The 17604-nt window shown below is 39.3% G+C and overlaps 2 protein-coding genes across 2 annotated transcripts; one reads left to right on the forward strand and one right to left on the reverse strand.

Moving 5' to 3' along the window:
- The first annotated feature begins 1329 nt into the window (after positions 1 to 1329).
- On the forward strand, positions 1330 to 11150 carry LOC125239167 (gastrula zinc finger protein XlCGF46.1-like). Its single transcript, XM_048146679.1, has 2 exons — positions 1330 to 1553; positions 8202 to 11150. Exons 1-2 carry the CDS (start codon positions 1475 to 1477, stop codon positions 9398 to 9400), a joined length of 1278 nt encoding a protein of 425 aa, XP_048002636.1. The 5' UTR covers positions 1330 to 1474; the 3' UTR covers positions 9401 to 11150.
- Positions 11151 to 12842: 1692 nt separating this feature from the next.
- On the reverse strand, positions 12843 to 17584 carry LOC125239152. The gene is made up of 2 exons (XM_048146654.1): positions 13442 to 17584; positions 12843 to 13344 (listed from the first exon to the last, which is right to left on the reverse strand). The coding sequence occupies exon 1, from the start codon at positions 17429 to 17431 to the stop codon at positions 13493 to 13495; it is 3939 nt and encodes a 1312-aa protein (XP_048002611.1). The 5' UTR covers positions 17432 to 17584; the 3' UTR covers positions 12843 to 13344; positions 13442 to 13492.
- Between the last annotated feature and the right edge of the window lie 20 nt (positions 17585 to 17604).

Here is a 17604-nt window from a genome sequence, read left to right on the forward strand (position 1 = left end):
ATTCTGTGCGCCGACCGGCAGCGGCGGCAGCGCGAGGCGCATGCGCGTGAAGCGAACCGTGTCATAGAGTAAGACTTGACCACATAGACGCGACACTTTTATTGTAGACCTTTGTTTTATACTTTGTGTGTGAAATACTAAGTAGTTTACTTTTAGCACTATTGTGTTATATTTAATTTCTACTCAGTGAAATAAACATACGTTTTTTTCATAAATTTTAATTTCCCTTGAATAAAATTAGTTTTGTAAGTTTCTGTCGCTCAGAATAATAATCGCGCCATTCACCTTGTTTTACCTCCCTTAAACACCGGTTGCATTAAATACTATTTCAGTTTTGGTGTCACTATTTTTCGTCAATAATGAGAATTCAGAAATAATTCAAAATCATGCTTATTGTATAATATTATCGACTAAAATTCGTATTAGAACCGTGTAATATTCAAAACTATAAATTGAAATAAATATTTTTATATTATATATTGAAAACAGAATATGATCACAATTATTATACCTTATTACCTCTATGCCTCTGCGCAATTCATCTATGATTCCAGTTGTCAAAATGGCGGCCATAGCTTCGCGTTTAAGGAGCCCGTCCCTTCATTATAATAATTACTTAAATTAAGTTACATCAAAATAGCTTGTCTACTAACCGATGAAATGTGACACCGTCACTTTTATTAGATTTTCTCGTATGGCTTCAACAGTATCTTATAGCACAGGAAGGCATTTTTCATTTTATTTGTGTGCAGTCAGAGACAACCTCCTCCCACCACGCGCAGAGACTGACTGAGGCAACATAAGTCCACTGGACTTATGTTCGTGGCGCAAACTTTTTGTTCGCCGTGTCCTAGTACATTATACCTCAATACATACCATTAACAGACTATCGCTCCGCCCCAAGATTACCCTGGTCGCGATATTTAAGCTAGGAACATACTACGCGGACGTCCGTCGTAAATCGACCGCGACCGCGACCGATCAGTGTGCACGGTCACAAAACATCCAGCGAGCCAGATTTCGATCGGACGTCCATGCGCTCAAGGCCACGTCCACGTCCGTCGACCGATAGTTTGCACGGTTAAGTGTATATTCATTGTCCAGATCCCCGTCCGCGGTCGATTTACGACGGACGTCCGCGTAGTATGTTTCTAGCTTTACGCTCCAAGAATTCGCACCGCAATTCATCCTCATAGCCTGGAGGCTATATTACAATTTCCTTTCGACCGATTTGATCAGCTCGTCTGGTGTGGCCCTTAAGACGGGGCTACCCAAAGATGATAGAATTGAGCTGTCAATACTCAATGTCACTTGGGCACTTCACTTATCTGTCAGTGGCAGTGCGTCTTTGTCTTCATCTCAAAGCGTATTTTACTTGCAATATTTGCATTTCGTATTTGTTTCGATAGGAGCACATCTAAACATCTCGAGTAAGACGTTTTGAGCACAAAAGTATAACTTTTGAGAGTGAGAGATGGAGACGAGTGCCGCGTCTGGCAGCATGTCGCCGGCGCGCGTGAAGCTGGAGCCCGAAACGGACCAGTGGGAAATGGGTAAGCTCATACAATAACCGCGATCTACTCCGATATCACTACTCACAATACTTGTGTGATCTGTTGATGCGTGTTATTAATATTTATCATAATAGCGCGCGCTAAGTTTCCTGGCAAACAACTGCGTGCCAGATAGATATCCGTTTATTTGCTTGCCACAATACACACAGAATATACAAAAAAAAAAGAGTTCTAATGCATTCTAAGTTGCTTAAAGCCAACTGATACTCAATGAGTCAGTTTTATATACCCCAAAAAAAAATTTTTTGGGTTAGTTTAACCACAGAATATATAATAGTACAAGTACAGAAGGCCCACTGCTTTGATGTTCACAAAATGCCGCCTTTTTAAATGCCTACAAAATTCTAACAAAGAAACGAGCCGCACGTGCGCAGCGTCGGACGATAGGGTTGCCTATGGATTAAAACGAATTAATACTCTGATAAAATGTTATACTATTATAGTCAAGTTTTGGGTACTCTCTAGGTATATATACAGTATTCATATATTTTTGTTTAAGTCCCAACATCGCAAGCCTTATTGAACTTTTCCGTGGGACAATCAATAGTAGATCTGTGTAAGATTGTACTACTTTATTCATGATGGCTATTTAACTAAGCATTATTAGCCATTCCACACGCGGACATCCCATATGAACCTTAAAAAAGTATTTGCGACGTAAAGTAACAACGGAAAGTACGAACGTGCGTTCCGTGAGAACGCGCGCCACCCCTGATTAGGCCGCGAACTCGCGGCCCCCAGCATGTACTTGTAGCGCGGCGATAGAATCGCGGAGTGAGCCGCCCCTGGTTTAACATAGGATTGTTTGTTGTAAATTTTGGTTTCGTAAATTGTTCCTTGTCCATCATAGGAGGTACACAGTTTTCTGGGTCCAGTTAAGGACACTTGCAATGTAACACTATTTCCTTATATCTGTGGAGTAACAAACTAATATGTTTTATACCTTATCTCATGGTTAATGCAGTAAGTAAAACTCGTTCATGTTTACTCGGAGTATTATTTTTTTATTATTTTATACATGAACTCAACTCTCTTAACAACATTACTAAGAATTCGTCTTGATATTTTTAACTGCCTTCCAAATCTCAAGGAAAGGGGTTCTCAATAAGTCTGTATTTTTTTTTAATGTTTATTTCTTGATATCTCCGCCGTTACTGGACCGATTTTGGAATTTTTTTTTTTATTTAATGTATACATATGCATACAGATTGGTCCCATTTTTCTCAGAACCCAGTTTTGGTGGTGGGATCCTGGAGAAATCGAGGGAACTCCTCAAATCTGAAAGGCATACATATGGTGATTTTTGTGTTTTTAAAGGAACAGCATGCATTTACGTACGGAACAGTGACATTTGGTGCAGTGGAACTCCTGATGATGGTCAGAATGGATCTCCTCAAATCTGAACGGCACACTAATAGTGACTTTGGTATTTTTATAAGAACAGCATGCACTTACGTTCAGAACAGTGACATTTGGTGCAGTGGAACTGCTGATGATGGTCAGAACGGAACTCCTCAAATCTGAACGGCACACTTATAGTGACTTAAGGTTTAAGAACTTTATTCTCACTAAGAATTTACATAAATTCGCTTACTTGAGAATACAATTATGTTTCAGTATATCTATCTTACGACTAACATGCAGACAGTGTTATATATTATACTGTATAAATAAATGATTATAACAAAACATTCGTTTGTTTACAAAGTGGGTAGAAATATGTTACTAACCGGCTTGAGGAACTAAACTCATGCAAGTAGCTATGGTGCATTCCCAACGCTTACCAAACGCATACAAATTTACGCTACCAAGTATAAATATGTCTTTTGGTTAAGCGCGGTCGTTAAGAACGAGAAGTCGCTTTATAACGTATGCGGAATGAAATCTGGACAAAATTCAATGTCTTATAAAATTAATATAACATAGTTTATTTTTGATATCTTTCGTGATTTTAATTATGTATTGAATATCGATAAATAAAAGAGTTAGTTTTCGCCAATGTGAGGCTTCTAACTAGGGTTTGCTCCCGGGAAATACCGGTACCGAAAGTACCGGGAATTCCCGGGATTTTTGGCCAAGCAAAGAACCGGGAAATCAACTTGAAAAATCCCGGTACTTTCGGTACTTTCGGGAAATATTTTTAGTGACATTTTTTGCTACAACATTTATTTATTTCTGTTTATATTATTTAAACAGTTAAAAAATAGGCGTAGGTACAGTAACACGCGCTTAATCACTATTTAATAGCGTGTGGCAGTGGCAGCCTGGCAGCCGTAGCCACCGCGATACCCTAGCTAGCCCCACTAGCCAGTTCAGTAGTCGAGTTTTGTATTTTTGGTGAAGGTTTGTTATATTCAGTTGTGTTTTCTCTCTCAATCTCATTTGACTCATTTCTCTGCATGTTATAAAACCGTGTTCGCAAATTTTGCGATAGACTCAAAAACTACCAAACGGATATTTATGCGTTTTTCACCTATATATAAAGAGAGTGATTCTTGAGGAATGTTTAAGGTTTTCTTATTATAAATTAATTATTAAAACATGACATATGTGCTAAAAGTCGGTGAAAATCACGCTGCTAAGAGCTTCAATCGAAAACCCTGCCCGCACGTACCGATCGACTTATAACAAAATAATGTATGGTGGAATTGTCGCTCTGATACATAAATGTAGGTCTAGAAAAAAATTCGGCAATGGCTTATGTCTAACTTTTAATGATAACTGCTATAAACATCGCTTAGCACCCATAGTAAAAGCTTTGCTTAGTTTGGGGCTAAGTTGATCTGTGTAAGATGTCCCCAATATTTATTTATTTATTTAAACATGCTTAACTTTTAAAAAGATGTTTAGATATATTGTGATATTACGGTATTCCATAGAAATGTTCTCGAGAACGATCCCTCTGACTAGCAAAAAAATAGTGCACCATCTCAAATGTTTTGTTTCCTGGAGTTTATATTCTTTGATTCAAATAACATGTTTGGGGAATTTTGTGAGGTTTTACTACCGGTCGATAATAAATTATTATATTTCTTTAATAGTATTTGTCTTATTTCTTTTACTAAGCGATTAAACATCTCCCAGTAATGGCAGATCGCTTAATCGGAGCAATGTATTGCAACGGTAACCATTGGTGCCTGCCTATGGTAGCCAGATAGTAGTAGTAGTAGGTTGCAGAATTCTTCACGATTTTTTGTGGTTGTTGCACGGTATAATCTCACTATGAAAATGACTATGAAATAAAAAAGGCAGATAAAATAATACGCCGAGCGAAGCCGGTGCGGTTCAGTTATGGTAATATATCAATAAAAGATAAAAAATGCCAAAAAATATGTTGATATATTTGAAAAAGCGAAAAAATTAGACCAGTCCCGAAAGTACCGAAAATCCCGGGAAATCCCGGTTCCATATTGCTTCGGTACCGAAAATCCCGGTTCTTTAAAACAGTACCGGTACTGCAATCCCTACTTCTAACAGAACTTGTGATACTTTATGTCCATCGGTGTCGACAAAACCAATTTTTAAGGTCCAAATTCATCTTCCATGTGATAACTTTTTAAAGAAGCTTCGTGTGCTCGACATTTTTCACATTCTTGTCCGTAGGATTATTAGTGTTCTCAAAATAATAGTTTTCTTGTCGTGAAATTCCATTTACTCGACATATAATTAGTCATTCAGAAACCCAGAAATGCAAAAACAGCTGTTTTTTACATTTTTTGACTTAACGGCGTAGCAGCATTTTCAAAGTTTTTTATTTTATTTTTGAAGACCTAACTTTATAATAATATAGGCCTAACTTTTTTTGAATGTGTATCGATACTCATGTCTTCAAGATAATTTTTATCACTTTCGCTGCCCCATTCGAATGCTGTCTCGAGCTCTCTGTAAGATTTTGTGCCTTAGGGGGCCGACATTTCTTTTAATCAAATCTCTCCCAGAAAACTTGCCAATGCTGTAATGTTTTCTTGAACCACGCTTTGTTGCGGTAGTTTTTGTAAAGAAAAAGGACGCAAAAATATTATAAATTGACTGTTAGCTTCTAACCCTTCCTACAAAACTTTCCTCGGGCTTTGCATTCGGTCACAGAAAATTGGTATGTAGAAATTACAAACTGTTTCGCTAGGTCGTCCTTCTCGATTGACCATCATTTCGAGAAAAGGAATCCAATACTCATGAAACTTACCAGTTTAAATGACAGATATGTAAACTTTAATCTGGCATTTATACATTATTTTAGTTTATTTATTTACTTACTCTGTACGATATCAAAACTTTGTCCAGATTTCATTCCGCATACGTTACTGGTGACATGCGTCCGTCATCCAAATTTCAAAATTGGTTCAGAAATGACGGAGATATCGAATAACATACATACAGTCACGCCTGTATCCCATAAAGGGGTAGGCAGAACACATGAAACTACTAAAGCTTCAGTGCCACTCTTGGCAAATAAGGGGTTGAAAGAAAACGAAACTGTCATTGCAGTGACAAGTTGCCAGCCTCTCGCCTACGCCACAATTTAACCCATATCCCATAGTCGCCTTCTACGATACCCACGGGAAGAAAGGGGGTGGTGAAATTCTTAACCTGTCACCACACAGGCAACCCGTCACCACACAGGCACAACAAACAATCAAATAACAAACATTAAAAAATATACACACGAATTGATAACATAATCCAACATTTGAAAGTATTTATTACCAGAACCCCAAAGGAGGGCGGTTTTTTTTGACGTGATAACGTCTAATAACTCGTTACTACGGGCAGCATGCACGAAAAAGATGACGTCATTGTCCCGTTTCCCAATATAGCTTAAGCGCCATCTATTGGCGCGCGTTGGAACTAAGCGGCTGATCGATGCGCTCGGTATGGTTGTAGCGTGTGGCCTGAGTAAAGCACCACAGCTGCGACAGATGGCGCGCCCGTGTTTATTATTTTTGAGTGTTTGTAATTTAAAAACTTGAAAGATTGCATTAAAATAAGCATCTTTTATAGAATGAAGTTGTTTGAAAAACCTACTTATTTAGGAGTTAGAGCAGTACGAAGTTGCGAATTTTCCCATAGTATTTACTAAGGCGCCAGAGACTTAATAAATTTACGATGATTTTTTTTACCAATATAACCTATGTTAATATTGATAAATCATATAGAACACGGTTAAATAAGGATGTTTTGTTATATAAACTTTTTCTTCTCCATTAATATTTACTGAGATATTAGGGTTCTAAGATTAGTAAATGGCACTAGCACTTTAATAAAATTAACGCGTGTCTCGCAAACGGTCTAGGATACAAAATGACGACTTTTATATAGGTATAGGTTAGGTTCGTTAGGTATCTTCAAACGGCCGAAGGCTCCTATTTTGTGCAGTTTCTGTAATAAGCGGGGCTCCGTCGATATCGCTTTCTGTCTCTGGCGCCTTAGTAATGCTACGGGAAAATGTTGCAACTTTGCACCACTCTAACTCCTAAATTAGTAGGTTTTAAAAAAAATTATGGACAAAAAACACAAATCCGTAAAAATAAGTATCTAAAAACTGATGGCATTCTACCATAAACAAGAGTCATAGAGCTGCTTAATTTTGAAGTTTCATTTAATTCGGTTATTTCTGAATAATTTGGTGGCAAGATAGAAGTCATCAGTTTACTAAAAATAATAATTTTTAAGAAAAAAATTGGTTGTCTGTAAAGTCGGTTTACGGACGGTAGTTTAACGTGATAACGTCAAACATTACAGTAGTATAGACAGGGGCGGTCAGAGTATAGCAAAAGGGGCCCGATTCTGGGACTTTTTTCACGTTTTTTTATTTATTTATTTATTAAAAATACACAAAAGTTAACAGTATTTCACCAAAGCACTAATGTGGTAATATAATTATGTACATGTTAAATTGACATAAATAAAATCAAACACACTTAAAAGTTAAACTATGGTTATTACATTAATTACCTAAGGTGTGTAGAGTCTATGAACCTTAAGAGTTTTCTGTAAAACACACCAACACTATCAGCAAATATGTCAATATCGCCTGTCTCCAACATGATGCGGTTAAGAGCAGCTCGGGCTCGAGCGGTGCGCCGGCCGCCGCGAACAGGCGCCGCCGCCGCCGCGCCGGCACCGCGCCCGGCATGCCAACCACCACATTCGCTCTTATTTTTATAAAACCAGAAATTAAAGTTTGTTAGTTAACATAAAGGTAAAACAACCGTAGGAATTGTATAAAAGTATGAGCTGCCTTGCAAATTTTAATATTTCGAGATTACAAACATATTCCAGACAAAAAGATGGACAGACAGACGCACAAGTAATCCTATAAGGGTTCTGTTTTTCCTTTTTGTGGTACGGATGCCTAAAAAACTGCTTTTTTCAGGTGTTTTTTTTTTTTTTTTCAAGACAGAAAAAAACCGTTTTTTTTGCAACCCTAAGCAAAAGTGGTAAAAATGTCATCATAGAATGAAAATTTGGTCAGGGAAATTTTCTGAAACGGTCAGGGAAAAGTCAGGGATTTTTTTGGGTTTAGTAGTGGACACCCTGAATATTAAAGTTACATACATACATAAATACATATATACGTAACTTGATCGAATTGTAATTATAAGTTATATATATAACCATTTGTTTCAGCCCCTGTGAAGGAAGAAGCTGTATTCCTGGATGAAGAGAAGCGCGTGAAGGAGGAGTGGTCGGACAGCACGGCCGGGTGCGGCGTGAGCGAGGGAGCCATGCTGGCCGACTTGTACACCAAGCACGAGGTGAAGGACGAGCTCGTGCTGGGGCCGGAGCGCCCGCACCGCCCCGTAGTCGCCCCGGCCGCGCTATATAATCGTGTCGCAGCGTCCGCTCTCGCGTCCGCCGAGCCCGCACACACACCCAGTGCCATCGCCACCGTCTATCAGTGTCACCATTGTAGCCAACTGTTCTGGGATAAGCTGTTTTTAAAGAAACACGTAAACACTCACTCACCTTTACATCATTCAAAAACAGAAAATTGTGGTTCAAAACGACATCAAACACACACAGATATACAGACTCGTCTGAGAACTCACACAGACGATAAACCTTTCTGGTGTACTCAATGTGACTACAAGTGTAAACGAAAACCAGATTTACAGAGGCACCTGATGACTCACACTGACAAGAAGCCTTTTAGTTGTAGCCACTGTGACTACAAGTGTAGAAGCAAAGCACGATTAAAGTCTCACCTGATGATTCACACTGACGATAAGCCTTTTAGGTGTACTCAGTGTGACTACAAGTTTAGACGAAAACCAGATTTACAGAGGCACCTGATGACTCACACTGACGAGAAGCCTTTAAGTTGTAGCCACTGTGACTACAAGTGTAGAAGCAAAGCAGAATTAAAGTCTCACCTGGTGACTCACGGCGACGAGATGCCTTTTAATTGTAGCCACTGTGGCTACAAGTGCAAACGAAAACCTCAATTACAGGTTCATCTGATGACTCATACTGACAAGAAGCCTTTTAGTTGTAGCCACTGTGACTACAAGTGTAGACGAAACGTTGAATTACAGGCCCATCTGATGATTCACACTGAAGAGAAGCCTTTTAATTGTAGCCACTGTGACTATAGGTGTAAAAGAAAATCATTTTTACGGAACCACCTTATGACTCACACAGACAAAAAGCCTTTTAGTTGTAGCCACTGTGACTACAAATGTAAACGGAAATATCTATTACGGACACACCTGATGACTCACACTGACGAAAAGCCTTTTAGTTGTAGCCACTGTGACTACAAATGTAGACGAAAAGCACATTTAAAGTCTCATCTGATTTCGCACACCAAAGAGGATCGAGTATAGTGTCACTATCAAAGTAAAATGTGTAGTCACAGTACATAGACTGACATGACTCGACACAGGCATAAAACTTTTGAACTTCAGTTTTGAAATTTTAACCCATATTCTTAAGAGGCCTTATTCCCTAAATACCGCTCATACTTTTTCACTGTGATGTAACGTAAATGAGATTTTGTGAGTGCGTTTAGTAAAACGTCCCACTTTGTTGGTTACCATTAAGGCGAGATTTACTTGTATTTGTATATGAATGAACTGAAAAAGGGGCTTTGTAGCGATCGACATTATCTCCCTGTTACTTGCTTTGACAGGGCTATTGTGACATAATAACATACAATTTAGATATACCTTAGTGACTTGTATTAAGGAATCTCAAATTCTCAACTGAGCAATCACTCGAAATTGACTAATTAAACTGAACTATTTTCCTATTCTGATCCTTTTGTAGGGTGTAAACATAGATATAAAAAAGACATTTATGCTATTTTGCTCAGTGAAAACGAAAATTTTAATGAAACTTAAATGGATAATAAAAAAAAACAGAACCTAAATCAGTATTAAAATAAAATCAGTATTAGAGTAGGTAGTACTACTTTTGTATATTTTAACTGTTTCGTAACCTATACTGGGTACTAGGGGAATGCTATTTATTGGGCATGGTCTGGTGGGTACTTTTGTAAATTCTTCACGTAAGTTTTGTTGGTGTCTGACTTATGGGTATTTATACTAGTATTCTAATGAATTAAGTAGGTGGATAGCTATTGAAGCCTTAAATTACGTAATTATAAGAATACTTAATCAACAACCTGTATGTACTTTAGTCGTTCGAGCATTTGTGTGTATTGCACATCTTAATTGTTTATATAACATTTGTTAAATTAATTCTTACAAAATGTAATTTAATGGATGACTGTTATTGGCCTTCTTATATGCAGTAGTATGTCTTAGTTATATTTACAGCTGTTGTTAACCTGAATACCAATAAAATAAATAAATAAATAAATTTTAGCAAAAAAATGTTTTTTTTTTTCACGTGTATATTATAACACTCAATCAATTCAAGTTTTGACTCTTACTCAAATTAAGATCAAAGTATTACATATAATCAACAGTTAGTTAAAATTACCTATACTTTCTTCATAATTTGATTTGAAGTATTTTACCTAGGCGTAAAGCCTCTTAAAATGTCAAATATTACTAGCGCCATCTAGTCGAGAGTCAACCAAAAGAGTAACGCCATCTAGGCCACCGTACCTTTTTCTTAACAGTACAATTTTCTTAGACTTTATCTGCATATACGGAGTTACATGTGTCTTTACTCACACTAACGAGGAGCTTTTGTAGCCGCTGCGACTACAAGAGTAGAAGAGGAGAACAGTTAGGGCTCACCTGTGGAGCGCCCTTCATGTATGTATACTATGTGTAGTGAGACTTCAAGTGCAGCAGGAAATGAGAGTTACGGCCACACCTGTTGAATCACTCCGGTGAAAACTATTCAAGTTTCAATACACATACTATAAAAATTGTATGCCTCATAGAAATTTTACGTTTAGCGAGATTTTGTTTTCATTCATTGTTCTGAATAAGTAGTTACTGTAGCCTCCATAAAGAACAGGTGATATGGTTGGATTTATGTTATTTTCTGTATAAAGCAATATAAATTATCAGCCTGTCTAAATGTTTGATATGTGTAATAGCTAACAGTTCATGCAGCGATAGCATACTAGCGTTTAAGCAAGTTTCTAAATAAAACATAAAGTACATAATAATAGTAGTTTTAATAACATTAATTTACCTACAACGGAAGCCTATATCAGTCATCTCTTTATTAATATATGCGGGCCAAAGTTACACCCTGTGTTAATGTAACGGACTGTACGGTAACTTGATCGAACGAGCGAAGCGATGTTCTTCAATTGAACTCCACACGACTCACAGACTACTAAGAAGATACTACGACACGACTCGCTACTCACGTTTCTGCAATTCCATGTTATTAACTTTGAGCGAAATTCTTGTAAATGTAATGGGTAGACGTATTGCTGAGGTCGTCATATTTACCTTCTTGAACATATTATGAGCCGGTTCGATCAAGGGGTTACGGAGCTACAAAAGTAGAAAACCAAAATCCTATTTGTTAGTGGTCTCGCTGTAGTTGCTAACTCAAGCGCGGATCCAGCTTCGTGCCCGGGGGGGGGGTCACGTGGTAAAGGCCCGGGGCCCCAGGGGAATCACGTGGTCTATTTGTACGGCCAACTTAGGCTCCAGGGGGGGATCATGACCCCCATGACACCCCCCCCCCTGGATCCGCGCATGTGCTAAGTCCTCTTCAAAACAAAATTGGTTGTCTGTAAAGTCGGTTTACGGACGGTAGTTTGACGTGATAACGTCAAACATTACAGTAGTATAGACAGGGGCGGCTCACTCCGCGATTCTATCGCCGCGCTACAAAGTACACTATGTTCACTTCACTTTATAAACATTATTAAATTTGACGAAAACAGTTCACATGCATATCTTTTACGCTAGGCAAATCGAGTGGAAGGGTATAGATGCAGCACGAACCGAACTGAGCCGATCACGCTTCTCTCTCGTTCGTGCCGCGCTCTCGCTTTGCGGAACGGGACAACGACGTCATCTTTTTCGTGCATGCAGCCCGTAGTAACGAGTTATAAGACGTTATCACGTCAAAAAAGTAAGCACAGGTGGCGCGTTGTCTATTCGATTGTTGTTGGTACGTCGTGGGTACGTCACAACTGGTATGACAACTAAAGTTTGTTGTGCCGTTTGTCACTGGAAATGAACGGCAAATTAAACTTTAAAAAAAATAGACGAAATTTTGTCGAGCCAAAGAAAATTGTAATTTCGCACTTCCAGGTGACTACCTAAAGCTAGGAACATACTACGCGGACGTCCGTCGTAAATCGACCGCGGACGGGAATCTGGACAATGAAATTACACATGACCGTGCAAACTATCGGTCGACGGACGTGGACGTGGCCTTGAGCGCATGGACGTCCGATCGAAATCTGGCTCGCTGGATGTTTTGTTCCGTGCACACTGATCGGTCGCGGTCGCGGTCGATTTACGACGGACGTCCGCGTAGTATGTTCCTAGCTTAATTCATTGTCCAGATTCCCGTCCGCGGTCGATTTACGACGGACGTCCGCGTAGTATGTTCCTAGCTTTACGCTCCAAGAATTCGCACCGCAATTCATCCTCATAGCCTGGAGGCTATATTACAATTTCCTTTCGACCGATTTGATCAGCTCGTCTGGTGTGGCCCTTAAGACGGAGCTACCCAAAGATAATAGAATTGAGCTGTCAATACTCAATGTCACTTGGGCACTTCACTTATCTTAATAAGATCACTCATGGACTTTGGTTCCATAATAATAGAACCATGTCGCAAAAAAGATCTTAAAAAATTAGATGCTATCCAGGTGTATCCACTTCTGGTAGTGACTATAACATAGATTTGTATGTTACTAATTTAGTCGTTTCAATCATCATCATTTACACGTTTATCCTTGATATAAAGTTCTGAGACGTACGTTGAAAGGTTCATTGCTTATTTACTCTTACAACAATCCGTGAGAGCCAGGTATGACACCATCGTTCGGACCAAGAGCCACCCTCGGTGGTAGGTTTCTCTTTCAAGTGATCCGACCAACTGTCATCCCAGTTTCTCTACTCTCACCTTATTCTGTGTGGGACCCGCAGGTCCCTGGAGGTCCTGCCACCTTCCCCAATAGACCTTCCCGTTCCACCATATTTAATCTTACTCTTACTTAACCTCTCAACGTATTTCTCTCGTTATAATTAAGCATAAGCACTCACCAGGGAAATCTTCTAGTTAAACGGGAGCACTCTGCTGTCTCGGCCTCTTTCGCCACCAGTCACATTCTTAATCGTCTCGTAAAAACCTCTCGCCACGCGTTCCTTTCTCACTGTTAACAGAAGGTACCCTCTTTTTCTCTCTCCCGCCAAAAACTATCTCATAAATGTTACCAACATCAAAAAGACGTAAATAAAGTTCTCACTAACCTTTTATCAGGAATCGCGTAAATTCGCGACATTCCCAACGACGAGGACGGTTTATAAAATAGCGAAGAGTTGACGAGTCCACTCTGCGATTCGTTCTCTTGCTCTTATCGCAGCGGCTCGTCTCACTACTTCCTCTCGTGGCTGAGCCTCATCTTGCTCTACTATCTCGGCCTCATTGATTCCCTCGTCTACAAGCCGCGTCTCGTCAGTTTCTGGGTGTACTGATCGTGGTGGTGTTGTGCGTACTCTCTCATCAGGAATGTCATCATTAGACTCTCTTCCTTGTGTACATTGGGTAAAAGGGTTTTCCTGTAATGTCTCTTGGTTTTCCTTAACAATCTCGACGTGATCATTCAACTTTGGTATTTCAATTGTTTGACTTGTCTCAAAATCATTTAATATAGGATTTTGAGCTCTTTCTTGAGATTCGCTCGTATCAGTGGGTTTAACGTCTCCTTGAACTGAAGGTGGACACTCCATTTCTAAAGGATACAGGTGTCCGATAGACCGAATGAAGATATTGTCTCCTACCTTAACATGTGCTACTCTACAGAATCCATCCGCACTTCTTATAAGTTGGACAATCTTGCCAACCCGCCAGTTGTTTCTGTTGTTGTTTTCACCTTTTATCTGGACTAAATCACCAACGCTTGGCTCCTGATGGGATTTCACTCTTGGCTGCTTGTGACTGTGTTGATACCTTTCTCTTAGGCTCATCAAATATTGGTGTATAAACATGTTCTTGAAGTGGTTCAGCATGTTCTGACCTCTTTTCCAACTTTCGAACAAGTTCTTTTTCACTTGAGTGTCATCTTGGTCCGGTCTATAATCCTCCGACATCTCCAAGTTTAAACAGCGTCCTAGTGATAGAAAGTCACATGGTCTAAGCACCGCTTCCATATCAGGGCCAACTCGTGTTAAAGGCCGACTGTTAATCACAGTCTCAATCTCCTTAATAATAGTATGGAGTTGAGTATCATTCAATAATCGTTTTTCCAAAGTCCTCTTCATACAGTGCTTCACTAAACCCACTAGTCTTTCATAGAATGCACCGTGCCAAGGCGCCAATTGGGGAATAAATTTCCACTTGATGTTATTCTTTACGCAGTGTTCACTTTTCAGGATCTCAGAGCTCAGTTTAAAGTATAGTGCGTTGTCTGAAACTATGGCTAATGGTATACCTCTTGTAGATATAAACCTCCTCAACGCCATAATACACTCATCTGCAGTCAAGTTCTTAATGACTTCTAGGTGTATAGCTCTCACTGCTAAGCACGTCATTAGACACACCCATCTCTTTTGTTGTCCATTTTCGGTATCTATGAAAACAGGTCCAAAATAATCAATTCCAGTGTAGGTGAACGGTGTGCTGTAATTTGCACGCTCTGCAGGTAACGCTGGTGTTGGTGGCAGTGGGTACGGGCCTCCACCGTACTTTACACATTGAGTACACTTTCTTAGTACTCTCTCCACCACTGGTCTTCCTTTTGGAATCCAGAACTGCTTACGAACCAGATCGAGAGTATGGGGTGCTCCTACATGATAGTTCTTCTCATGTATTTCTTTAACAACTTTCCTTGTGAATTCGCAGTCTCTGGGCAGAAGAATTGGATATTTCATGTCGTATGACCAATTAGCGTGCATCATTCGTCCTTTACATCGCAACAATCCATCTACATCTGTAAATAGACCAAGACTTCTACTGAGGTCTGTCAGTTTGCCTTTTGTTTCATCGGGAAAGAATCTTCTTTGCAGGTTTTTTACCTCTTGTACCTGAGATTTTACTTCACTCTGGTCAGGTTGTGGTTCGTCATCCTCGATAACTTCCATAGGTATCTGATTATCAGATAGTTCTACAGGCATGTTTATATCTGAAGGTTCTACAGTCATGTCATTGTCTAAATTCTGTTCCTTCAGACCCTCCACTACAGCTGAGAAAGATGCCAGGTTCTGGTGGCTAGTAAGGTGGATGTCTTTCGGCCAATCCTCTTTACTTCTGGCTAAAAAGGATGGTCCTTCCAACCATACCTGTTTTTTCTGTGACCACAATTCAGGCCGGGTCGCAATGTCAGCTGCATTTTCTCTTGTGTTCACGTAGTATGTTTCTAGGCCAACATTTCGCTTTATTTCCTCTATCCTGTTGCTTATGAAAGGTGGCAGAAGTTTATTGGAATGAATCCAATTAAGAACCACTAAACTGTCTGTCCATAAGTATTGTCTATCAATGGGTAATTCTATGGTTTCTTTCAGATATGTCAATAATCGGTTTCCGATCACACAGCCTAGTAATTCCAGTTGTGGAATAGTCAGTTTTCTTTCATTTTTCTTCCCTTTCTTGTTTTTCTTTTCTAAAGGTGCAACTCTACTCTTTGATAATAAAAATAATGTCTTTATTTCAGAGCCATTACATGATCTGAAATATACCACAGCTGCGTAGGAGTCTTTGGCAGCATCCGCAAAGCAATGTAATTCATTTACGGATCCTTTGTTGACATTGGTTCCCAAATAACGTGGTATCTCAACCTCGTGTATTTCTCTTAAGTTACTCTCTATCTTCTTCCATCTTCTGTATTGATCTTGCGATAGTGGAGCATCCCACTTATAGTCAAGTCTCCACAATTCTTGAAGAAACAGCTTGATGGGCATGAGTAACGGGGATACAATGCCGCAGGGATCATATACTGATGCCAATACTCTTAGGACTTCCCTTTTAGTAACTTCTGAGAATCCTTCCATGATAACTTCTTTATTTAGGTTTAGTTTAAGCATGTCTTGTCTCTTGTCCCATAACAGCCCTAAAACTTTTATTTCATTTGTCTCCTTTGCTCTATATGTCTCTGGTATTTCTTGGTTAAAGGCCTCATCATTTGATGTCCAGTCTCTTAGGTTCATGGAGAGTTCTTCAAATGTTTCCCTGGTCTCATCATATAATCGAACAGCCTCGTCTACAGCATTTGTGCCAGTCACTATATTATCAACATAACACTTGTTCGCTACCCTTTTTAGCAGATCACTATTCTTTTGAGATATGTGGTAGCGTATAGTAGCTGTCAGCAAGAAAGGACTGGAAATAATTCCAAAAGGCATTCTGCAGAATCTTAGGTGTAGTATGTTTTCATCGGACAATGGTTTATTGATATCCTTTAACCATATGAACCTTGTCACATCTCTATCTTCTTCTTGTAAGCCAATTTGCAAGAAAGCCTTTTCGACGTCAGCTACAATACCTATTTGATACACTCTAAAGTTCAAGAGCAGCGCTGTCAGATCTTGGAGCATGCAAGGTCCTCTATACAAGCACTCGTTAAGACTTTGCTCATTTTTCAGTCTTGCTGACCCATCATATACAATACGACCACGTTTGGCACTCTGTTTGATTATATGATGCGGAAGGTAGTGAATCGGAGGCACAGACTGACATTGGAGATTTGATCCTGCTTGAACAACTTCTATTATCTCATTCTTCAGTTGTTCCATAAGTATCTCATTATATTCTTGTAGTGTAGACTTATCCATCCTTTGTAATAATCCCTTGAGTCTGCCATACGCTAGACCATAGTTGGTTGGTACATCGGGCGGATATGTTGTCCATGGCCATTTCACATAATAACGGCCACCTTGATATACCACGGTATCATTAAAGTGTTGGACAGCATTCTCTTCCCTAGTAGCCTTTACTGAATCAGTTATTCCAATATTTTCCAGACTCCAAAGGAATTTCAGATCAGATTGCCTCAACGGTAGATCCGGTTCTGAGAAGCATTTACAACCTCTATTACTTTGATGGTAAGTGACAACTGTTAAAATATTGTCTTCTTCTTGATTTTCTAAGCGGAGACGACCAGATATAACCCATCCAAAATCTGTATCTATTAAGAATAGATTGTCGTCCAGTTGTATCATATTTTTCCTAATAAAGGAAAAATAGTAGTCATTACCAATGAGCATATTGATTTCTTTACTTCCTTGTGAGCCACTGTCTGCCATCATATCTACTCCACTTGGTTTTGAGATATGTTGTGTGGGAATCTTATTAGTAATGCGAGGGACAACGTTGACGTGGATACTCTTGTCTACTCCTCGTTTCGTTTTGATTACTACATCAGTGCAAGGGCTCAAAGTTTCAGTAGGTTTCTCTGCTCCAAAGGTAAAAATTAATAATG

The sequence above is a fragment of the Leguminivora glycinivorella genome, chromosome 25, assembly GCF_023078275.1.
Source record: "Leguminivora glycinivorella isolate SPB_JAAS2020 chromosome 25, LegGlyc_1.1, whole genome shotgun sequence".
Lineage (NCBI taxonomy): Eukaryota > Metazoa > Arthropoda > Insecta > Lepidoptera > Tortricidae > Leguminivora > Leguminivora glycinivorella.